The sequence below is a fragment of the Pteropus alecto genome, unplaced genomic scaffold (assembly GCF_000325575.1).
Source record: "Pteropus alecto unplaced genomic scaffold, ASM32557v1 scaffold104, whole genome shotgun sequence".
NCBI lineage: Eukaryota > Metazoa > Chordata > Mammalia > Chiroptera > Pteropodidae > Pteropus > Pteropus alecto.
In genome coordinates this window covers 5,856,145-5,877,870 of record NW_006436664.1, presented here as the reverse complement: position 1 = coordinate 5,877,870, position 21,726 = coordinate 5,856,145, and the positions used below count along the sequence as shown (strand labels likewise).

The following is a 21,726-nucleotide window of genomic DNA, read 5'->3' as shown; positions in this document are numbered from 1 at the left end:
TACTTTTTCATAAAATTCTTGCATGATCCTTTGTATTTCTGCAATGTCAGTCGTAATTTCCCCTCTTTCATCCCTGATTTTGTTTATTTGTGTCCTTTCTTTTTCTTTAGTGAATCTAGCCAAGGTTTTGTCAATTTTATTAAACTTCTCAAAGAACCAGCTCCTTGTTGTATTTTTTATATATATATTTTTTGTTTGTTTTCAATTTCATTTATTTCTGCTCTAATTTTGACAATTTCTTTCCTTCTGCTGACTTTAGGCCTCATTTGTTCTTCCTTTTCTAGTTTTTTAGGATTAAGCGTTAGGTTGTTTATTTGGGCTTGTTCTTGTTTTTGGAAGTAGGCTTGTAATGATATGAACTTTTCTCTTATGATTGCTTTTGCTGTGTCCCAAAAGTTTTGGTATGTTGTACTATCATTATCATTTGTTTCTTTTTATTTCTCTCTTTTCATTTCTTCCCTGACCCAGTAATTCTTCAGTAGCATGTTGTTTAGTCTCCATGTTTTTGTGGTTCTTCCTGATTTCTTTTTGCAGTTGATCTCTGGTTTCAAATATTATGATCAGAGAATATGGATGGTATGATTTCAACCCTTATATTTGTTGAGGCTATTTCTGTGTCCCAGTATGTGGTCAGTTCTTGAGAATGTTCCATGTGCACTAGAGAAGAATGTATAAGCAGCTGTTTTGGGATGGAAGGCTCTGTATATGTCAACTATGTCCAGTTGGTCTAATGTGTCATTTAAGGATGTTATTTCCTTATTGATTTTCTGTTTGAATGATCTGTCCATACCCGACTGTGGGGTATTTAGGTCCCCACCTACGATAGTGTTTTGGTCTGTTTCTCTCTTTAGTTCTGTTAGTAATTGCTTTACATATTTTGGGGCTCCCTGATTGGGAACATGGATATTAATAAGTGTTATGTTTTCTTGGTGCATGATTTCCCTTATCATTATTAAGTGTCCCTCCGTATCTTTCTTTACCTTTTTTATAAAAGTCACCATCTTAAAGTATGCAATTTGGTGTTTTTTAAAGCATATTCACAATGTTGTACAATTATTACCCCTATTTAATTCCAGAAAATTTTCATCATCCCTAAAGAAAAACACCATAGAAGTCACTTTCCATTTTCGCTTCTCCACTGCTACTAGTAGGCACTCATCTACTTTCTGCTATGGATATGCCTATGTCTGGACTCTTCACATAAATGGAGTCATATAATACATGACCTTCTGGGACTAGCTTCTTTCACTTAGCATAATGTTTTCAAAGTTCATCCACATTGTAGCATGTAACAGGAGTTCTGTTCCTTTTTATTGCTGAATACCATTCTGCTGTATGGATATACCACAGAAGGGATATATTGTTTTGTTTATCCATTCATCGACTGATGGACAACTGGATTGTTACCATTCATTGGCTATTAAGAATAATGCCATGTAATATATTTAAGAAAAAAAATATTAGTATAAAAGCCAGTGTTACTAGAACTTTGGTTTGTAACTTCAAATCTTGTTTTTTACATCAATTAAGAAACTAATGTATTTTTAAAAAATTATTAGTTTATCTATGTGGGCACACAATGTATAAAGATGTAATTTTGTGACATCAACCAAGAGGGGTGGTTATGGAGCTGTAAAGAACAGAGTTTTTGTATGTTATTTTTTTGTTTTGTTTTTGAATTTTTTATAAGTTAAGCTAGTATAAATTCAAATTAGTGTTTAAAAAAAAGAATAATGTGATGAACTTTCATGTACATATTTTTGGGTGACCATTATGTTCTTAATTCAGTATATGACTAGGAGTAGAATTGCTGGGTCATATGGCTTAGCTGTTTGAGGAACTGCCCTAACTTATCCAAAGCAGCTGCATTATTGTACATATCCACCCATCACTGTATGAGAGTTCTAGTTTTTTCCACATTCTCACCAACACTTGTTATTTCTCTCAACTGGATTACAGCCATCCTAGTGAGCGTGAAGTAATAACTCATCGTGATTTTGATGTGCATTTTCTTAATGACTGATATTGAGCATCTTTTCTTGTGCTTTTTATATATCTTCTTTACAGAAATACCTATTAAAATCATCTCCTCACTTTTTAATTGGCTTGTCTTTTTATTGTTGAGTTGTATGAATTCTTTATATATTCTGGATATTAAACCATTTTGGATACAAAATTTGCAAATATTTTTTCTAATTCACTGGGTTGTCTTTTTATTTTCTTGACAGTGTTCTTTGAAGCACAAGTTTTTAATTTTGATGAAGTGCAATTATCTTTTTTCTTTGGTTGCTTATGCTTTAGGTGTCATATCTATTAACTTTCTTGAGGCATCCAAATTCAATTCTTAAAGTATTGTTGACGGCCATACAAAATATGGTTAATCTAAGTTTGTGACCTATGATCTTAGGACTTAAAGGGTATTTTTACATAAGTTGATACACTAATTTTAAAAGTCAATACACTAATTTTGGAATACTGAGATTTTTTAGAACATTCCTTTGCAGACTTTGTAAAAAAAAAAAAATTATTTCTGCTAAATTTGAATATAGTTTGCCATCAATATGGAAAAATTCCCACTTGTCTTCATAGTCGATATTCATCCCAAATATTTTGAAATGCAATAAAATACTTAGGCAGACACTAAAGCACTTAAAGTGCATTCATCCTTTACTTATACCTTTTACTGAAATCTCCAATTTCATCCCTACTCCTCAACAAGCTCAGAGGGGCTCTGTGAAACACAGTGTACAACTGCAATGATGTAGTGGTGGAGAGGGAAGATACTACTATTAATGCTAGATATATATTACTTGTTAAAAACAGATTATTAAAAGTTTTCTGGAAAATTATCATTAACTCTATGAGAAAATGAGTTATAGATTTCCTGGAAGTATTTTTTAAATACAATACATGTATACTTGAGGACTATCTATACGTAAATTTCATATAGGCTCATTAACAATTATTATGTACCTATAGAAAACTAGTTTTCTAAAAAGTTTTTGAAGTATTTTAAAGCTTAAAGTGCTAATTTTTATTCTCTATGGAAAGCCAGATGAACAGTGTCTTTCAAACCATACCCAATAGATATATCTGCAGCTGAATTTCTTTGCTCATCTTCCTTTAGTTTTTCTTGTTTCTCTTTCATCTTTTGTTCTTGCTCTTTAAGTTTTTCTTCCTTCCTTTTACGAATTCTGAAAGTTAAAATAAAATATTATAGTCTATTTGATGCTTTTAACCTTTGGTATCTTGCCTTTAATCATCAAATTATGGAAAGTGCTCCAAACGTTATAATAAAATCCTAATGTATAGTTATTCATTCAGAACCTTAGTAAAGCCATCAAACATCACTATAAGCCAATGTCATATTATAGCCCAATGTGAAATATAGTTTTATATGTGAAGAATTAAACAGCTTTCATTAGCGCAACTGGCTAATAATTTCTTACCTAGCAGCTGCTTCTTCCCTCTCTTTTCGATGTTGTTCTGCTTTTAACTCCCGGAACTCCTGTTTTGCCTGTCGTAATATATCAACATAATCTTCAATAAAATCCCTAGTAGAAACTAGGGTCAGTAGTTTCCCACAGAGAGCATGAAGTATCTTCATTTTTTCTCCTGTCAAAAAGTAGTAATAACTTTTGTATTATTAATGACAAGAAATTGTGTTTGAAAAATTTTAATTTGTGAATTAAATTAAATGTGAAAATGTTTACTAAAAATAGGGGAAAGTCTCTTAAGATCAAACATGCCAATGGCATGTGTTCAGAAAAAAACAACTTTGAGTCCAATTTAACAGTATGTGACATAAAGGAATTTCAAATACTAGTGGCTACCTTACATACTATGAAAAATTTTCTAACTACAAAGAATTTTTTTCAAGTTTTCATTTTAAGGCTCGCATATGAGGTTCAAATCAAAACTAAATTGTAACCACACAAATTTTTTTAAAAAATCGCAATAGGCAAATTGCTATTCTGAAGACTACACAAAAACACTACCATAAATTATAAAAACTATATGAATGTTAGAAATAAAGGTACTCTACTTCTATGATGTTCTTAAGCATATCAAATTAAATTCTATATTTGTATATTATAATTTTTTATTTAAAATTTTTTATTTTAACTTTAACTTTATATACTGTTTCTCATACCTCAAATATTTGTTCAAGGAAATGTTAGAATTTAGCAGCTACAGTTTAAACTTCTGATATACTAATTAATAAAAATGAAAGCTAGCTAATTTTCACTTATCCTTTTAAACTTAGTAGATTCAGTAGACTAACCACAAATTTTTAAAACAGAAAATTCAAATGAAAAAGAGAAGAATATCATAAATAATTAAAGCTAATATGAACAACAACAGTAGTTTCAATTTAGGTTACTATTGGTATTCCAACACTTCTTTTTTAAAGATCATTTCTTTCTCTTTTAAAACTGTTTATCATCTAAAATTTCTCATCAGCTACCTAGTTTTCTGGGTGTAAGAGGCTTAAGAGGGTAGAAAGTGGACAGGCTATACAAATTCCAACCTGCAAAGTTTACCTGGTGTCAAATCATATACTGAAGTGCTTGACAATTTCTTCACGAGACTGGGATTGCTTAAACGAAGCTCCATACAGGCATCGTCTGTAGCATCAAATCCTCCTCGTTTTTGATATCTGTACTTTGCATTTGCTGATGTTACATCAGCACCTGAAGCTAAGATGTGTAGTCTGAGGATTTCAGAAAGAGTGCAGCTATCAAGATCCAAGCTTTTCAAACTGCAGCCTACAGTTGTTAAAAAACGAAAGTGGTCATTTAGAATATAAACAATAAATTCTCAGCAATGTAAAATTTACCTTTATAAAATTAAAAATAAAAATCCAATTAAAAAAAAAAATAAAGCCCACACATACCCTGGTGCAACTGCGGCCATGCAGCTGCCAAAGATGCAACTGCAGACAGTGCAGATTTTGTGGGGTCTGCATCTTCATCCAAAGCCTCTGTTAAATCTTTAAGGAAATAAATACTTTATTCTAGTGCAAATCAAGCTTGAATATTTGGGAACAATGTCCTTTTAAAATGATGAAAGAAACAGCAACAGCTTAACATTCAAGAACCTCAAAAGAACCAACACTAGGTACAACAAGCGTCATTCACATTCTGCCTAGTCTCCACCTAAAACTATAAATCCTATGACATGCACTACACACTAATATTTTCCCTACTTAACAAGAAGACAATTTCCAAGTTACCAACAAAATGCACATACACATTCCAAAAAATAGTAAAACGCACTTTAGAATGAAAAACAAATCTCCTTGCTCAATATAACTTTAGAAAAATCTACTTTGAAAATCAGAATCCACTTGAAGATATCCAATCTTTTATAAATATTTTAACATTGAATCATAGCAAAGTACAGGTTGTAATCATCACAAAACCAGCACAGAAAAAAGCTAAAAGAACTTAAAGACAGCACTGCTGCCACTTAACCATTGATTTATCCTCTTCATTTAAATTGTCTGTTTTTATTTGGAAAACTCTCCAATCCAAGAAACAATAGGAAGATTTTCCTCTACCTTCTAAGTAAATTGTTTTAGCTTTGAAAATAGTGCTTAGCTTACAAATAGGACTAAAGAACAAATCTATAAGCACAGATATATTTAAAGTATTAGTATACATAATTTTTTCTAATTATAATACATAGATGATAAAAAAATTAAAGTGTCAACTATGAAAAAATTTAAGCTTACAAAAAACCCTTCTGTTATATCATAATATAGTAAACACAGCTTCAGACTGAGTTAGGTAATGTATATTCTAGTCTTAGCTCTGCCAGTCCCTAGTTCCTAGTTATGTAGCCTTTAGACAAGTCACTTAATCAGCCTCATTTTTCTTGAAAAGGTGACCCTAGACCAGTGGTTTTCAAATTCTTCAAATATTTCTTAGAAGCCCCATATAAAAGAGATAAAAGATGCCCTTGTTAAAATGGGGTACAGAGATAACAATCCTGCCCATTTATCTTTTCAACTCTCCTGTAGTGGCACCGAGGCATCCCTGTGCAACTTATAATAGGGCTCTACGGATTATAGTTTGAAAAATCACTGGGTGAGACTGATTCTGTGGTTCATTAACCTTCTACTATATGATTCCCCTCCCCAAGTTCACAAACTCACAAAATGAACCTTAGAGAACAGAACTGCTGTCCTTTACTAAATGAAAAAGGCAGCCCTGGGATTTTTGTCTGATTACAAACATTGACAACTTCATGGTACATAAAGCATAAACAATACCACAAAAGAGAAATTATCTGATTAAATTTTACATATATGTAGAAGTTATTCCTACCAGGCCGTGAATCTAGTCCAAAAACAGACATTATGTTCTTCCTCACCAGGGAAATACTAGACCTAAAACTTTCTCAATTTTCATTTTACATATAAAGCCAAACAAACTTATACGCACTCTAAAATTAACGATAGTCCTAGTTGCAGAGCTGTAAAAGTGTATTGGCTCTCTTCCTTTGCAGCAATCACCATGTTCAACCTATTTTTTCCATAGTAAGTTATGATTTCCTAGGACAAAGGCTATAAAGGACTTAGGAAATGGACAACCAACAAAATGACAGTTTACTTTTGTGTTAAACTAACATGTTAAAATATGTATTCTTTAACTCAATTATCTACTAAATGGTACTCTCCAGAAACTGTAAATATCACTCTAGCATTTGCTTAGAGACAGTCATGTGGGTACATCATACCAAGAGAATATATAGTTGAAGTGTATATATTAGGACTATCTGAAAGAAACATTTGTCATCATAGTAATCTAGAATTAAGTACATAAAATTCCTACACTAAACAATATCTCAACAAATATACGAAACTATTTTATATAAGGAGGATGTTCTTGTTCCCATATTTTGAAAGGCTTTGAAATTTATGATATAAGACTAAACAGAGAAAGAGATATATTTAGTATAAGATTTTAGAAATTGCTGGTCAAAATTTCCAAGAGTTGATATAAAAACAGGGAGATCAAAGACCCAAGAAATTAGATCTTCTTGAAGACACATAATTCTACAGGCAATGCTAGGGAAACAAATATTCAAATTTTCAACTTATTGGCCACATTATGAGGCAATGTAGTATAGTCACTATGCGGCTCTAGACCAGACTGCTTCAGTTTGTATCCCATCACTTTCTCATTTGCCATGTATCTTTGGGCAAGTTAAACTCCTTAAGTCTAAGTTTCTCTGTATGTAAAAGGCAGAAAATAATTATATCTACTTCACAAGGGTGATATAAGCATGAAACAATGCATATATAGTGTCTTATACCACTTATTAGCTATGTGATCTTTGGTAAATAACCTCATTGAACTTCAGTTTTCTCATCACTAAGATAAATTCATACTATTCCCTTCTGTACAACTTCCCCCTTTCTAGAAATAGCAGGAAACACCTTACTTATAACGAGACCAGCTAAAGAGGAAGTGAGAGAATATCCAGTCCCATGTAACTATTCAATTGCTCACAGGAAGACTGTAGAAAAGCTTTCTTGTTACTGAGATGGGAGAACATATGGAAAATACCTGGGGGAACAATGTAGGGCCCTTATTGAAACTGAAATAACCATATAAAATGTGGCCAATAATAACTGGGAAGTGAGAGAAAGGTAAAAAGGTAAAAAAATTCCAAGGTATGTTTTCTCCCCTTCTCTAACATTTAAATACATATTTTCAAAAAGGGCATTAAAACTTTTATTTAACGGCCAATAATCAGAGGTAGATCTTATATTTATAGACAGTCCTATATAAGAATAGAGCTATAAAAATTATAGATGGAACAAACTGTGAATTGATAATATAATGACAATACAAACACCAACAGTCACATTTATTTTTCCTTTACACTAGCTGATTTTCCAATACAACCATCTTGTTACCCCACTTTTTGCCATCAGGACTTCGAAAACTACAATAGTCATCTGCTTCAAATCCTGAATTAAATACAATTTTATATCTTGTATTAGGGTCAGAACCTTGTCAAGAACCCTGTGATGTTATTGGTCACTAAGGCAAACTAATGGCTACAGTAATATTTGCTACACTGTTTTAGATAATCCCATCTTTAGCACTAGTACCACCATCTTAGATAATCTTTAGATGTTTTATAAACGGATTTACCCTTCTGTCTTCCCTTTAGTAAAATCTCATTTAATTGACAGAGTTATCTGAGAGGACAACTGGTACTATATTGTTAAAATGGTCTTGATAGGGGGTCTATGTGATTAACATTGAAGCTAGAAAATATATTTTGCTTGAACTCAGGCTGTAAAATCAAAATGGAACCAACATTGGATGCATACTCATCATAAACCTGTTATTGGTGGGACCAGGCATAAAGGAAAATGAGCTCAAATTTCCTAAGGCCAACAATACTATCTGAATGGAGGAATGTACCACCTTTTTGTACCAAGATTCTGCTAACAAGATATCTCCCAACAGTTATTTCTTATTGTGAATTTTTATGCATCGGAAACAGGATACATTAAATCAAAGTTTTTATAAAACAATTGATAATGTGTTAGTATATGACTCAAGAATCAGGTAACTTGAACAATTACATTTTATAACTGTAAAAACCAAGTTAATTTTAAAATAACCTTCAAAAATGAGTTGCACTACAGTTAGTATCAATCAGCAATAATTCTGAATTCTGACCTTTGGTGTCAGCATCAGTTATTTGCTCTTTGGCTACTTCTTCTTCTTCTTCAGCTATCGCCTGGAAGATGGCAGTCAGGAAGAAAAAAAGCAATTCACATAGTGGGCCTTCACTGTCATTTCCTACAAGAGCTTCCTCTAACACTTCTGTGAATAAAATGTTTAAAATTAAAGTTCTGTTCATGTACTAAAAAAACTTCAATGGAATAATAAACATTTTAATCAATAATAGCTTGTGTAACTATTTTCTTAAGTGCCCATTTATCAAAGTGGAGCCAAGTATTATCCAAGGCAAAACCAAAAAAACAATTTATAATGATTAAATTCCAATAAAACCATAAGCCAAAATCACCACATTTAAGAAGGCCGAATTAGCTTCAGTAGATCAATACAATATTTCAACTAAGTTTAAATTTAAGGTGTGAATTAAGGCACATATTAAAAATTATAATTTTATTCTCATTTGAATAATGATGCAACGATTTGTTACTGTACCACTGTTCTTAAGAGCTATGTGGAACATTACTGTTTACCAAATAGTGCATAGGAGAGGTATGCATCAGCATTAGGTGTAATCCTAATATTGTGTCCAAGTCATAAATGTTTCTTATCCAATTTATCTTACCTAAACTAGCATTGTTTAGACCTTCTTGATCTGTAAGGCACAGTGATTCATACCTCACCTAGCTCATAAAGAGAAATTAAGGGAACGTGAAAGCCCTCCTGAAGAATTCATTATTATTAAAATAAGAGTGGCATTATAATTCTGTCTTTGAGTCTTGTCTTGGATCTTACGAAAATTATTTTACTATTTGACAGCTAAAAATCCAAAATGGGATCCATAGCCCTCCTCATACTAATTCAACTCTTAAAAATGACATTTATACAAAGTAAAAGTATGTTAAGTACAAAGGCAAAAGAGAATCACAAATTATAGGTAGCAACAACTTGTCTTCAAATATGGCTGACATCAATTCCTTCCCTTCCTACTTACCTACCATGTCACCTTCAAGAGTCAGAATCTATTCTTTCACCCCTTTGAATCCCATCAGGCCTGACCAATGGAATGTGGCAGAAATAAGGCCTGCCAGTTCCAGGCCTAGTTTTTAAGAAGGCTGGAAGTTTCTGTGTCCTGCCTCTTGGAGCCCTCAGCTGCCACATAATAAGGGTAGGCTACTCTGCTGGAGTGGGATGCCATGAGGAGGAGCATGGTGTACCAGGCATGTGTGTGAAGAAGCCATCTTGAACATCTAGCCAGGTAAGCCTTCAGATGACTCCAGTTCTAACCACTGACAGTAACCACATGAGAGACCTCAAGAGACAATTAGAGAGCTAGGTTCAGTGATTCCATAGACTTTAAGAGAGAATAATTTGTTCTTTTAAGCCACTAATTTTAACATAGCAATAGTACTTGCCTAGGGTTACTCCTTCAGGAAATTCATCTTGAAGATCAAAAAGTTCACCAAATGCATTAAGAAACTCCAAAACCATCAGAGCATCACCAAAGATTTCAGGAGGTAGTCTAGTTTTCACTGGAGTTGGTTCTGGAAGTTCCTGAAAGATTACATAATTTATATAACTATTTGAACTAGGTATAGGAAATTATAAAAAGCAGATATGATATACTCTTTACCTAATAGGAATTAATTCATGTAGACTAGTGGTTCTCAACCCTGGATGTTTATCATAATCACCTTCAGAACTTTAAAAATTATAGATTTCATGGCCTTATTCCAACTTTACTAAATCAGTATCTAGGGTCTTTTTCCTTCATTAAACTAAAAACGTAACCTTAGGCTGGAGTGTATTTCTCACTACATTTCCTAGTTAAGAGGGTTTTTTTACCTTAGATTCTGAGGTCAAGGCATTAGCTGTGCCGATGTTATCATTAATGTGGTATCTCCTTAGGATATGGAACAGAATTAATCTACCATCTACTGACTTAGAAATGGTTCTTTAGAGACTGAGATGAATGAGTTTAGTTGAGATATTTTGATCATTTCTGGAGATGGGAAGAATCTTAATCTAGCAAAAAGCTAAATGAATGCTTGGCCCAGTGATTACTGGATTATTAAGGATCATACAATTGAACAATTATTTCTGTAGAATAAAAGTCATTATTAAAGCTTATTATAAAATACTAATAATGCTACCTTAGAACACTAAATATAGCATTTGCTTAATTGGCTATTTCCCCTTAGTTAAATATGAAGAGGCTACTATTAAAAAAAAAGATTTCATCAGCAAAGCCACATAGGGCACACAGAATATGGATGTATGCAAAACGTCACTCAACGTGCTTATACCTTAAGATCATCACATTCCATATCTTCTCTAGGTTTACTCCACTGTTTTAAGTATTCCATATATTTTCGCTTTTCTTCACGTAATTTCTCTCTTTCCTAAAACAAAAGGTTAATAAAAGTTCTTACAAGAAATTGATAAAGCAGCATCAGCATCACCTGGGAACTTGTAAAAAATACAACTACTTGGGACCTACCACAGACCTACTGAAACAGGAACTCTGGAGTTGGGTTTCATTTAAACCTGACTGACAGTAAAGGGAAACACAGAGGGAGAAGTCAGTAAAAGCAATATTAAAATACTGCTGGTAAACTCTTTCTTTTTAATCCAGACCATTTCTCTTGCTCATTGGTCTTTTGAAACCCTTACTTATCGGTTCTTGTATTTGAAACTGCAAAATAAGTACTGACCCTAAAAAGTATCTAATAAAGCAGAGTATAAATAAAATATTTTATTACAATTATTTTCCAATAAATGTTTTATATGTTATTATACTTTTCTTTGAAATTTAGGAACACCAAAGGTAAAAAGACGTACACTTACCAAATTTTCAACATAAAATGACTAGATGGTTACAGAACTTACCAACTGTGCTTTAAGCAGTCTGCTGCAATAAGTCGTTCTCCCGCCCCAACATAATTCTTACAGGATATAATAAGATGGGTATTCATATTCACTGTTGCTAATAGTGTAAATAAGCACAACCTGTTTGGTAAACAAATACTTACCTATGTGAATAGAAAGTTTTTTGAATGTTCTTACCTTTTGACCTATTATTCTACTTCTATAAATTTATCCAAGGACATAATCCAAAAACGGGACTTTTAATTTGCAAACTTGAACAGAGTTATCATTATTTATGAGCAAAAATTTATAAAGCACTTACCTATATCTATTCAAGTAACTATTATGCAGTCACTAAAAATTCCACCTTAATTTAATAACATGAAAAATGTTTATAATAATGTTAAACAAAAAAGTACATGAAATTATAAATGCTGGATCTCTTTTAAGACCCAGAATAAAGACTAGAAATTAATCGAAATGTTAATGCTATCTCTAAATGTTACCATTTAGATTACAAGGTTTTTTTTTTTTTTTTTCCCTACCTTTTCTGGAATGAACATATATTAGATACCTCAACCTCTATCCCAATGGTCTATTTTAAATGATTTAAAAAACTTTAGGCAATTTAAGTGAGCAAATTGTATATCATCATCATCTAAGGCTACTTGTGAAAATCCCAGAAAACCAATGATGACTGTCTTTGGAAAAAGCCAGCTATAGAATTCTCTAAGGAATATCTAGCACTAAAGATTATAATAAAGATTTGCTGAACTACCCTATTATCACAGATACCTTATTCTTCAAGGAAAATAAGAACACTGTAATAATTCTTGTTAGTCATAGATTTTATTTTTTTTATTTGTATTTTTCTAACCACGTATTTTATGTATAACACCTTTCCTATACTTGGAAATCTAAATGAAGAAAATCAACTTTAGAACTGCATTTTAGAAGGGGATTTGAGGTGTAAAGGTATGCATTTATATGTTGAACCTTAAATTATTCATTAAATTTTCCAAAGCAAAAGGGAAATAAACCAATACTATTTATCAGTGCTCTATGCAAAACTATATGTGAATGTGAATGAAAATGGCAAAAGCACTTGAAAATTAACCATGAATTTAAATATGCAAAGCACTATTTACTGTATGCAGAGAGCATAGCTAATACTTGAATGAATACCTTTTCTCTTTCTACTTTAAGCCTTTCTTTTTCTTCTTTCTTCTTCAGTCTCTCTTCTTCAACAATTTTCTTCAATTCTTCCTTCTTTTTCTCTTTATCTTCCTTTTCTTTTTTCTTTGCTTCTAGGGCATCTGCTTTTTCTCTTTTTAATTTAGCTTTTTCAAAAGCTGTGGAAAAGGTCAAACTTAGAACTGTACACAGACAGAAAACACCACATTTTTTAGTGTAACAAAAGAATCCTAAAATAATTTATGGTTAAATGAGACCGGTAGAGACTGATAGGGGTTGTAAATTCCTAGAGGGAGCCAGCAGGTGTTTAAAATGGGAAAATCAAGTTGGCTCAATTTAAGACAAACTATTGCACTGGGACATTTACCTGCCTTTGAAACCCTGCTATTCAAAGTGTGGTCCTAAGACCAGCAGCAAGGATATATCTATATCATCACACCTTGTTAGAAATGCAGAATCTCTTCTTCTACTCAGACCTACTAATTTAGAAATTTTTATTTTAATTAAGTTGCCAAATGACTCAAGTTTGGGAAGCTATGTTTCATGAGGCTGTGTGAAGCAAATGAAATGGCTCAAAATAGTTTGTAAGACCTAGGAATTCCAACTTAGCTTAATCTAGCCTTAGGTCAGTTTAACAGGAGATATGCTATACTTTGAAATATTGCTTGAAGAGATAAGCAGAGGTCTCATTTAGCTTAAGAATCAGTAGATACCAGAGGGAAATAACTATACTTAAAAATACACACACACGTGCGCACGCACCCCAGAAATATGCCATTTTAGAAACATTCCCAACCCAGACACAGAAATATTCTTTCCTGTACTGAAACAGTTTTGGAGAAAACGTTAAAACTCACCCAGTGACTTCATTTCTTCTTGTTTCAAAAGTTTGTCCCTTTCTTTAGTAGCTTTGTTCCTATAACTTGCAATAGTCTGTTTATTAGCAATAATGTCCTCCTAAAAAAAACAACAACTTTTACAAACTGATAGTCTGCCTTATTCTAACAGTAAGAGTAAAAACCAAAAAATTAAAAATTTCTCATCAATTATGCTTTCTTTATATCAAAATGAGGTTTCATTCTAAAGCATAACTGAACTTAAAAAAAAGATATTTATTGAGGTAACATTGGTTAATAACATTGTATAAATTTCAGGGGTACAGCATTATAATTTGATATCTGTATACTCTATTGTGTGTTCACACCCAAAGTCTAGTTTCCTTCTGTTACCATATATTTGACCCTTTACCCAATTTGCCCTTCTCCCATTCCCTTCCCCTCTTGTAACTACCATTCTGTTGTCTGTATCTGTGAGTTTGTCTTTGTTTGTTTTGTGTTATTTTTTATTTTATATTTGATGTATCATAGTTTTTGTCCTTTTTGCCATCTAACTTATAACCAAACTTTTATTAACTCTAATCATAGCAACAATTCAGAATATGAATTAATTCTATAGCTCTACAAATTAGTACAAAAACCTCTCATAAAAACAACTGATAACATATAAAGAGAGACTTAAAAATATGCATTAGAAACCAAAAAAATCTCCCGGGGTACCTTTTAAACTAGATGGTGTAGACATTAAATATATAAGAGGTAGAGAAAAGACCAGTTAGAATATCCTCGTGGCCAATGCTAAACCATGTCACAAGTTTATTTTTACTTTATTTCTTGTGCAAATAATGTCTCTAACATGCTTAATGTGATCTTCTTATTTCATATTTTAAATATCATAATTTATTCCTTTATTTCATCCTGATTTACATTTTACTAATGGCTTATATGCTTGCTTCCACTGTGGTATAAAATCTCCCTGGCATGAGAGCCATGTCTAATTCACACTTGAAACTTCTATAAGCCTCAGTGCTGAGCAGTTATCACCATATAGTACATGTATTTTTTTGTGTGTGAAGGAATGTGTTCCTTCCTACAGGCTATGGAGGTGGGGGAGCCAAACACCGTTCTTGATTTTGAATAGTTATTAAGAGCTTACAAGGTAGTTTTCACCTATTCTTTACGTACCTGACTAATAGATCCTCGTTTGGGAGGTCTCCCTCTTCTTCTGTTAGAAGGACTGAAGATAAAGGTAGGTGGATCATCAGGGAAGAAATAAGAAAAATCTTGTTCTGCTATTTTATATGTTGAAAGAGATGATGCCTTCATAAAAAAAGATAGGGTACAATAATAACACATTAGTAAACCATGTATAGATATGCTCTAACATGTCATAAGACTGCTGTTAAAAACATTAGATTTTCTTGTGTTATTGTGTAATAATATACGTTTTACTTAGTCTACTCAATTCTTCTAAAAAACATAATTAATCAGCTTTACCAGAAGGAAAACCAGAATTCAAAAAATTACTTCACCATAAAATACTCGAGTGTTTTAACAGTTTCTTGAATTCTAAACTATTTCAAAATTAAGTTTGTACAATATTTTTTGTTTGCTTTGCTTTTCCCTAATTTTGTATGAGATTTTCTATGTAAATAAATAATCCATATATTAATATTAAAACCCAGTGTATTTACCGATGAATTTTCTTAACCATATCCAAACTACTGAACATTTAGATTTTTCACCCCGCTTTGGGGTGATAACTTAAATATTTTTATGTATCAAATTTTAAAGTTGGTCTGGATAAAAGCAGAAATGTTGACAAATTCCTATAAAGTTTCAACTCAGAATTTTTCAGAGAAATCAACCTCATTTTTATTGGTATGGTTCTAGAATAACTGCTAAATTCAAAAGAGTTTCTCTGCTTTTATTTTGTATTCAGAACTTGTTCATCTTTTATTATCCATGTTCATTCAACGCTAGACTTTTTATTTTTGATTAGCAATTCTGAAAGTTTTTTTGGGTCTAATGGTCAGGACCATCATTCTTTCTCTCAAAGAAAACATGTGCCATTTACAGAAATATCTTCAGGAAATACATAAGAAAACGATACATAATTTTAAATTATTAACAAAATAGGACTACTTCTACTGGGATTTCAATTTTCTGTATATTTTCATTTTTAGTAGAAGAACATAGTTCTTAATATTTAAAATTCAATCACTTCTGGCCATCATAATAAATCAAGAATCTATTAAGATTTTACATAAATTCCATTAAAATGGTCATCTACTATCCCACATAACCCCTGAATATAGAGAATTGCCCTTTTAAGCATGACTATAAAGAACATGAGTGGTTTCTTCTCAAATATACACACTCAAAAAAGGTCAAAATAGGCTTTAATAAATTCACTGTCAAGGTTCCTTATTCACACAACACACAATACATACAAATATCCACATCTTTGTGTACTTGGAGGTACTCCTAACAATAGACTACACTCACCACATTGGGCATGAAACTTTTTTTTTTTTTGTGGGGGGAGGAAGTGCCCATGTGCTTGCACCAGATGTCCACTAACAATCTTTCATTACACTCTAAGAAAAAAATGTTTCCTGTCCCTTAATTTTCATTTATTTATTAAGTAAAGTTGAACTTCTTTTCATGTTTATTGATTATTTTCCTTGGTGAGTAACTGCTGATGTCCTTCACCACTTTTTCCTAACTGGGTTTTTGTTCACTGGTGTAAGAGATATTTGTCAATTACAGGAAATTGGCCAAGTGGCTATTTATGATATACACATATACAACTTTTCATACATATATTCATTAACTACCAAGTGCCAGGCACCAAGTGCAATTCACCACAAGTATCGAAATCATTAACTTTTTGTAAGCATCATTTTACATGGTTATCTGATATTCAATTTATCTATAGATAAAACATAATTTAAGCATTCTCTTCTTATCGAGACAAATAAATACGTTCGCATTTTAAAAAAATTATTTCAGATGATTCTATTTATGTTTTCGAATTTTTATATTTCATCCACTGTGAATTTTGATCAAGTCTAGTTGTCTGTATTTCTACTTGGGTGCTTAAGTTTTTTTAATTGACCTGAACTCCTCATTATATTTACTGGAAGTATTTTTCCTCCAGCACTTGCCCTTGAAACTTATAACATTTGAAACCTACATTTCTTTTCTTTTGATATAACATTTACATATAATGAAATGCACCAATCTTAAACATACAATAGCTGATTTCTGAAACATGCATACATCTTTCTAACCCATTCTACTACTTTTTTACTAAGATTAACATTTCTCCCAATGTGAGTTAAATATTTCTTATTTTTAAGAATTAGTTTTACCTTTTAACTTTTTACTCAATGTAGAATGTGAGTGGTCTAAACTTGACTTTTCCCCCTCTTAATGGTTATGAAAAAAATATAATCTATCTGCTTAGTATTAGTCTCTGATGTTCTTTTTATTATACATATTGCTCTCCTATCTCATAGGATATATTTTAACATTGTTCTTTGTACCTATTTTTGTGAGCCAGAACCCCACTATTAGAAAATTATAGTTGCCCCACCCCCACAACTTTGCTTTTTTCAAGTTTTCCATCTATTCTCACATGATTGACCCTTTTTACAAGGAGAAAAAGTGGTAGTACCAGCACCACCTAGCAATTCTAGAAATTGTGAAAACGGTATTTAATACAATAAATAAAGAAAGTTACTAAAAATTGGCTCTCAATAAAGAGCAATTTTCAACCAACTTTGAAATAACATTTCTGCAATGTTACAACTTTATACCAATACCCAATTCTTTTTTTCTTCTTTCTAACAAATAATTTCTTTGTTCTAATTACCTTAATTTTAATGACTCCATCTTGTGGTTCACAGTGTTGCTTCAGAAAAAGCTTTAGTTTATCACGAGAAAGTAGGTGTTTTCTCCGGCTAAAGGGGAAAAAGGAGGAGAAAAAGTAAAGAATTCAATCCAAACTACATAATCTCTGTAAATTCATAACCTCAATTTCAAGTCTAGGAAAAGAACATTTCATTTTCTAATACAGAAGTAACAAGAATCTTCATACTAAAGTGTATATGTAGAATGTTATAAGACCTACTTCTATGAGTGAATAAACAATATAAGAGTTTTTAAGTAGTGGCCCTCCCAAAAATGTATATTCTTTTCCTAGACTATAAGAAGGACTACACGAAAGGATTCTAGTTTACTGCTATGTCCCAGCACCATGTAGCAGCTGACAAGAAGGTAATTATCTCTTGACTACTGAATATTCTAGCCCTTGAGAATTGTATTGTCTTATACGGCCTCTGCTAGCCACATGTGGTTTTTTAATAAATAAAATTAAAAGTTCAGTTCCTCACTATTACTAGCCACATTTCAAGTGATCAATAGCCACAGTAGCCACTCAACAGCACACATATAATATTTCCATCACTGCAGAAAGTTCTACCTGTCAATGCTATTCTATCATATCAAGTCTTGCTTATAGGATCAGTACTACCTTTTGATGCTACCAAAGAGCTGTAAGTCAATTAAGTCTTCTATTATCAAGTATAGCTTTCTTATCTTATAATTCTTTGGCTCACCAATTAGTAAAAAAAAAAAAAATGAACTAAGACTGTAACCAAGATCTAGCAGAATTATATTTAAGTTAAAGTATAAGTCAAAAGGTAGAAAATGAAAAATATTAAATAGGGAATTACATTATATATCTTATGCTAAAAGCAAAAAAAAAAGACAAAACTCAACTTTGAATAAGGAAAATATCGGTAGTCTCAACTATGCTATTCATCAGCCCATAAACTGAACAAATTCAAAACTTTGAGTAATCTGTGAGCATTATCCTGGGAATACTATTTTTCAACATATAATAAAATGCAGAATGTTCCAGAGATCTTAAATTAATGATGGGCCCCCAAAAAACTACACACACATCCATATAGTTACAGAAAGTAATATATTCAACTCAGTAATATATGTAATACTTATATTATCCCTTTTCTTTGGACACACGAGTATATACGGGGAAACAGGATGAGAGAATAAGTAAAAGTATTTTCTATCAAACTAAATGCAAGATTGACTTGCATTTCCTATGTGGCAAGTTGTTAGCTGATAATGTCAACTTACTTTCAAATAACTAAGAGCCTAACATCAATAGGCAATAATAGGGCTTTTCCTAAAATATATCTATGTAACCTAGAGCCCGTTCTTTGAAATAGTAACTACGCACTACCCTCTCTCTTTTGATTAGGCCTCAAAGGGAATACTCATTTTTTATTATTTAACTTTCTTAAGGAATGAGAAGAGACTGATCGGATGTTTGTGTCTAATGAATAAAATATTACAAATGTGACATATCTATAAGCACCATCAGATTTCTCAGCTTTGAAAATTGAATTCTCTCATGAGAAGTACTTCATAAATAGAATCCTTCTTAATTTCTTAGATGTGAAGACTATTAGGGGTTAGTTGCTAATCTAAACAAAGGGTTCATGGAGCCCATTACAATTCACTTTATCAGTCTATGATCATATAAACGTATATTTATTTTAAAAAGGAAAGCAATCACTTGCAACACTACCATGTGTTCTACATCAAATCTTCTTAATCCAACATAATTATACTACTTTAAACCAGCAAAGGCACTGAGTTTTACCTGATTTGTGTTGCTTTAACAATAGCACACTCATACAATTCTTTTTTAGTGGGCTGCACCTTGTACTTGAATAATAAGGGGTCAACTGCATCTCTTTTCTTCCTAAAAAGAGCAAAGACATAAATCAGTTAATAATTTTTTTGGAAAGATGAGATTTTAAATGGAAATCTAGTTTCTAAGAACATACAACAGAATATAATACATTTTTATTTTAACTAGGATTTTATAAGTTACTGATATCTCTCACCATTCTATTAGCCAAAATAGTAAAAAGTACTATTTTATGTTACATTGGTACTTTAATTACTCATTTGATAAATTTTTCTTGGGTGAAGAAACTAACGAGAGATGAATAAGCACAGAGTACCCAGTTTAGGTTACATAAATATGTAAACAAATAAACAGCTTTTGGATTTGCCTTTAAAATTTCTTCTTCATAGCTGTGTAACCCAAGAGCAAAAGTGTAGATAATGTAGTTTACCCTGTTTTAAGAATTCTCAAAGAGGCTACACATTTAATCTCTGCTCCCACAAACTTCTAATTTTTTCTTCCCTTTAAAGATGCATTCATTCATTCATTCTGTTAGGAAGTTCAACATGTTACAACATGGATGTACCTTGAAAAATTATATAACTGGAATAAGCCAGACACAAAAAGATATTATATGATTCCACTTATATGAAATATCTAAAATAGGTAAATTCATAGAGACAGAAAGCAGATTAAAGGTTACTAGGGGATAGGGGGAGGAGGAAATGAGGAATTATTACTTAATGGGTACAGAGTTTCTATTTGGGGTGATGAAAAAGTTTTGAAAATAGTGGTGATAGTTGTACAAAACTGTGATTATAATTAATGCCACTAAATTGTACACTTAAAATGGTTCAAATGGCAAATATTATGTATGTTTTAACACACACACTCCCACAGAATGTTGATCATTTTGAGCACCTAGGCTTAATTCTAAATATGCTGTCTTTGTATGTCTTGCAGATATTACGAACTCTGATGCTGAGCAAAATTTCTAACTCCGAACTTCTATTTCTCCTCAATGATATAAGAATATGACCGTAAGACAACATACATGAGTGCTGTTATACAGTTTAACTCATGGGAAATGCCCAATAAAGAATTGTTCCATTCCCTTTCCCTTTAGCCCACCTACTAAAACATAAGGAAATCTAGATTATGTTTTGTTGTTTTGTTGGCAGGGAGCAAACCTAAAAGTAAATATATTACTCACCTAAATTAGAGAATTAATAGAAACAACAGAATAAGGTCCAAAGATGACTATGTTTTACCCTTCCTGGTATCTCAGGATACAGCAATCTATAAACAACTAGGCATTTTATGATGTTGATGTATAGTGAAGGCTCAGAGTCTTGAAGAATCATACACAGGTTAAAAATATCTATAAATAAAGCAACTGACCAGCTTATTCACTTTTCCTTTATCAAGAGTCTATTCCAAGTACCTATATTCAAGAGTTAAGGCACAGCCTATATAGCCTGGAAATTATGACTGATTACTTTTATATACAAAAATCTGCATTTAACAATTCAAGACTCATCTAATATATAACTAACTTCATTTAAGGGCTGTGATCTTTGATATAGTCTAAAAAAAACACATGAACTACTGTCAGAGCTACTAAAGGACATACATTTACAATACCCACTAATTCTGCATCCCACACTCTGCATTCAATGAGAGACACACACAAGTTATCTATTAATTTCTTTTTGTGCTTAATAATAGCAACTCAAGGTAACATGAGATGTATTAAAAGACTTATTATATAGGACCATGTCATGCTTCATTCGTTTACCCCACATCATTTTTTTTGTCAGGCAATGTACTAGCTAGATGACCTCTTGCAAAGCCAATTAATCTTTCTAAGGCTCAGATTCTTGTTAAATAAAAATAACAGTACTCTTATAGAGCTAACAAATATGCATATCCAACACTTAGCACAGTGCCTGGACATAGTAAATGCTCAAATTCTAATTACAACTGTTCAAGTCAGACAAAATGAGAACTTAAATTACAAGGTTCTGAGGGATAGAATTTGATAGTTACTAGTATTTCAGGTGCAAAGGAGTTAAAAGCAGTTAAGAATGGCATCAGGTTTCTTATTTGAATATTATGGTACTGTTCAATGAAAATAGGGAAGACAGACACACAAGACAGGCTGGAGAACGTATTGTTAAGTCTGAGATGCCTAAAAGGCACAGAGGGAACAGAATGGAGCAGTAAAGATTTAGGCAGTTGTGGAGAACAGAGGAGGGAGCTGAGTTAAAACATGTAAATGGACTTTTAATCAGTTGAGGACTCAGTTGAGATTTTAAATTTAACTGCAGACACTGCCAATCTACATGTTTGTGTGATTTTTCTCCAAGAGCAATCAGCTGACTCAACTGAC

The 21,726-nt window shown here is 32.1% G+C and overlaps 1 protein-coding gene across 4 annotated transcripts in view; it reads right to left on the bottom strand.

Annotated features, from left to right (window-relative positions):
- BAZ1A (bromodomain adjacent to zinc finger domain 1A) overlaps positions 1 to 21,726 on the bottom strand; it is an 82,271-nt gene that overhangs the window by 24,233 nt on the left and 36,312 nt on the right. For 3 of the 4 annotated variants that reach the window (XM_015590604.2, XM_025047919.1, XM_025047918.1), the window contains exons 5-16: positions 19,305 to 19,406; positions 17,487 to 17,574; positions 14,792 to 14,926; positions 13,628 to 13,727; positions 12,762 to 12,928; positions 11,015 to 11,110; positions 10,124 to 10,262; positions 8,709 to 8,855; positions 4,898 to 4,993; positions 4,545 to 4,769; positions 3,450 to 3,615; positions 3,081 to 3,194 (exon numbers count right to left, since the gene is read on the bottom strand). In XM_015590604.2, coding sequence (XP_015446090.1) covers positions 3,081 to 3,194; positions 3,450 to 3,615; positions 4,545 to 4,769; positions 4,898 to 4,993; positions 8,709 to 8,855; positions 10,124 to 10,262; positions 11,015 to 11,110; positions 12,762 to 12,928; positions 13,628 to 13,727; positions 14,792 to 14,926; positions 17,487 to 17,574; positions 19,305 to 19,406 — 1,575 coding nt within the window. The remainder of the gene's footprint in view (positions 1 to 3,080; positions 3,195 to 3,449; positions 3,616 to 4,544; positions 4,770 to 4,897; positions 4,994 to 8,708; positions 8,856 to 10,123; positions 10,263 to 11,014; positions 11,111 to 12,761; positions 12,929 to 13,627; positions 13,728 to 14,791; positions 14,927 to 17,486; positions 17,575 to 19,304; positions 19,407 to 21,726) is intronic. The other variant, XM_006913481.3, reaches the window with a different exon arrangement.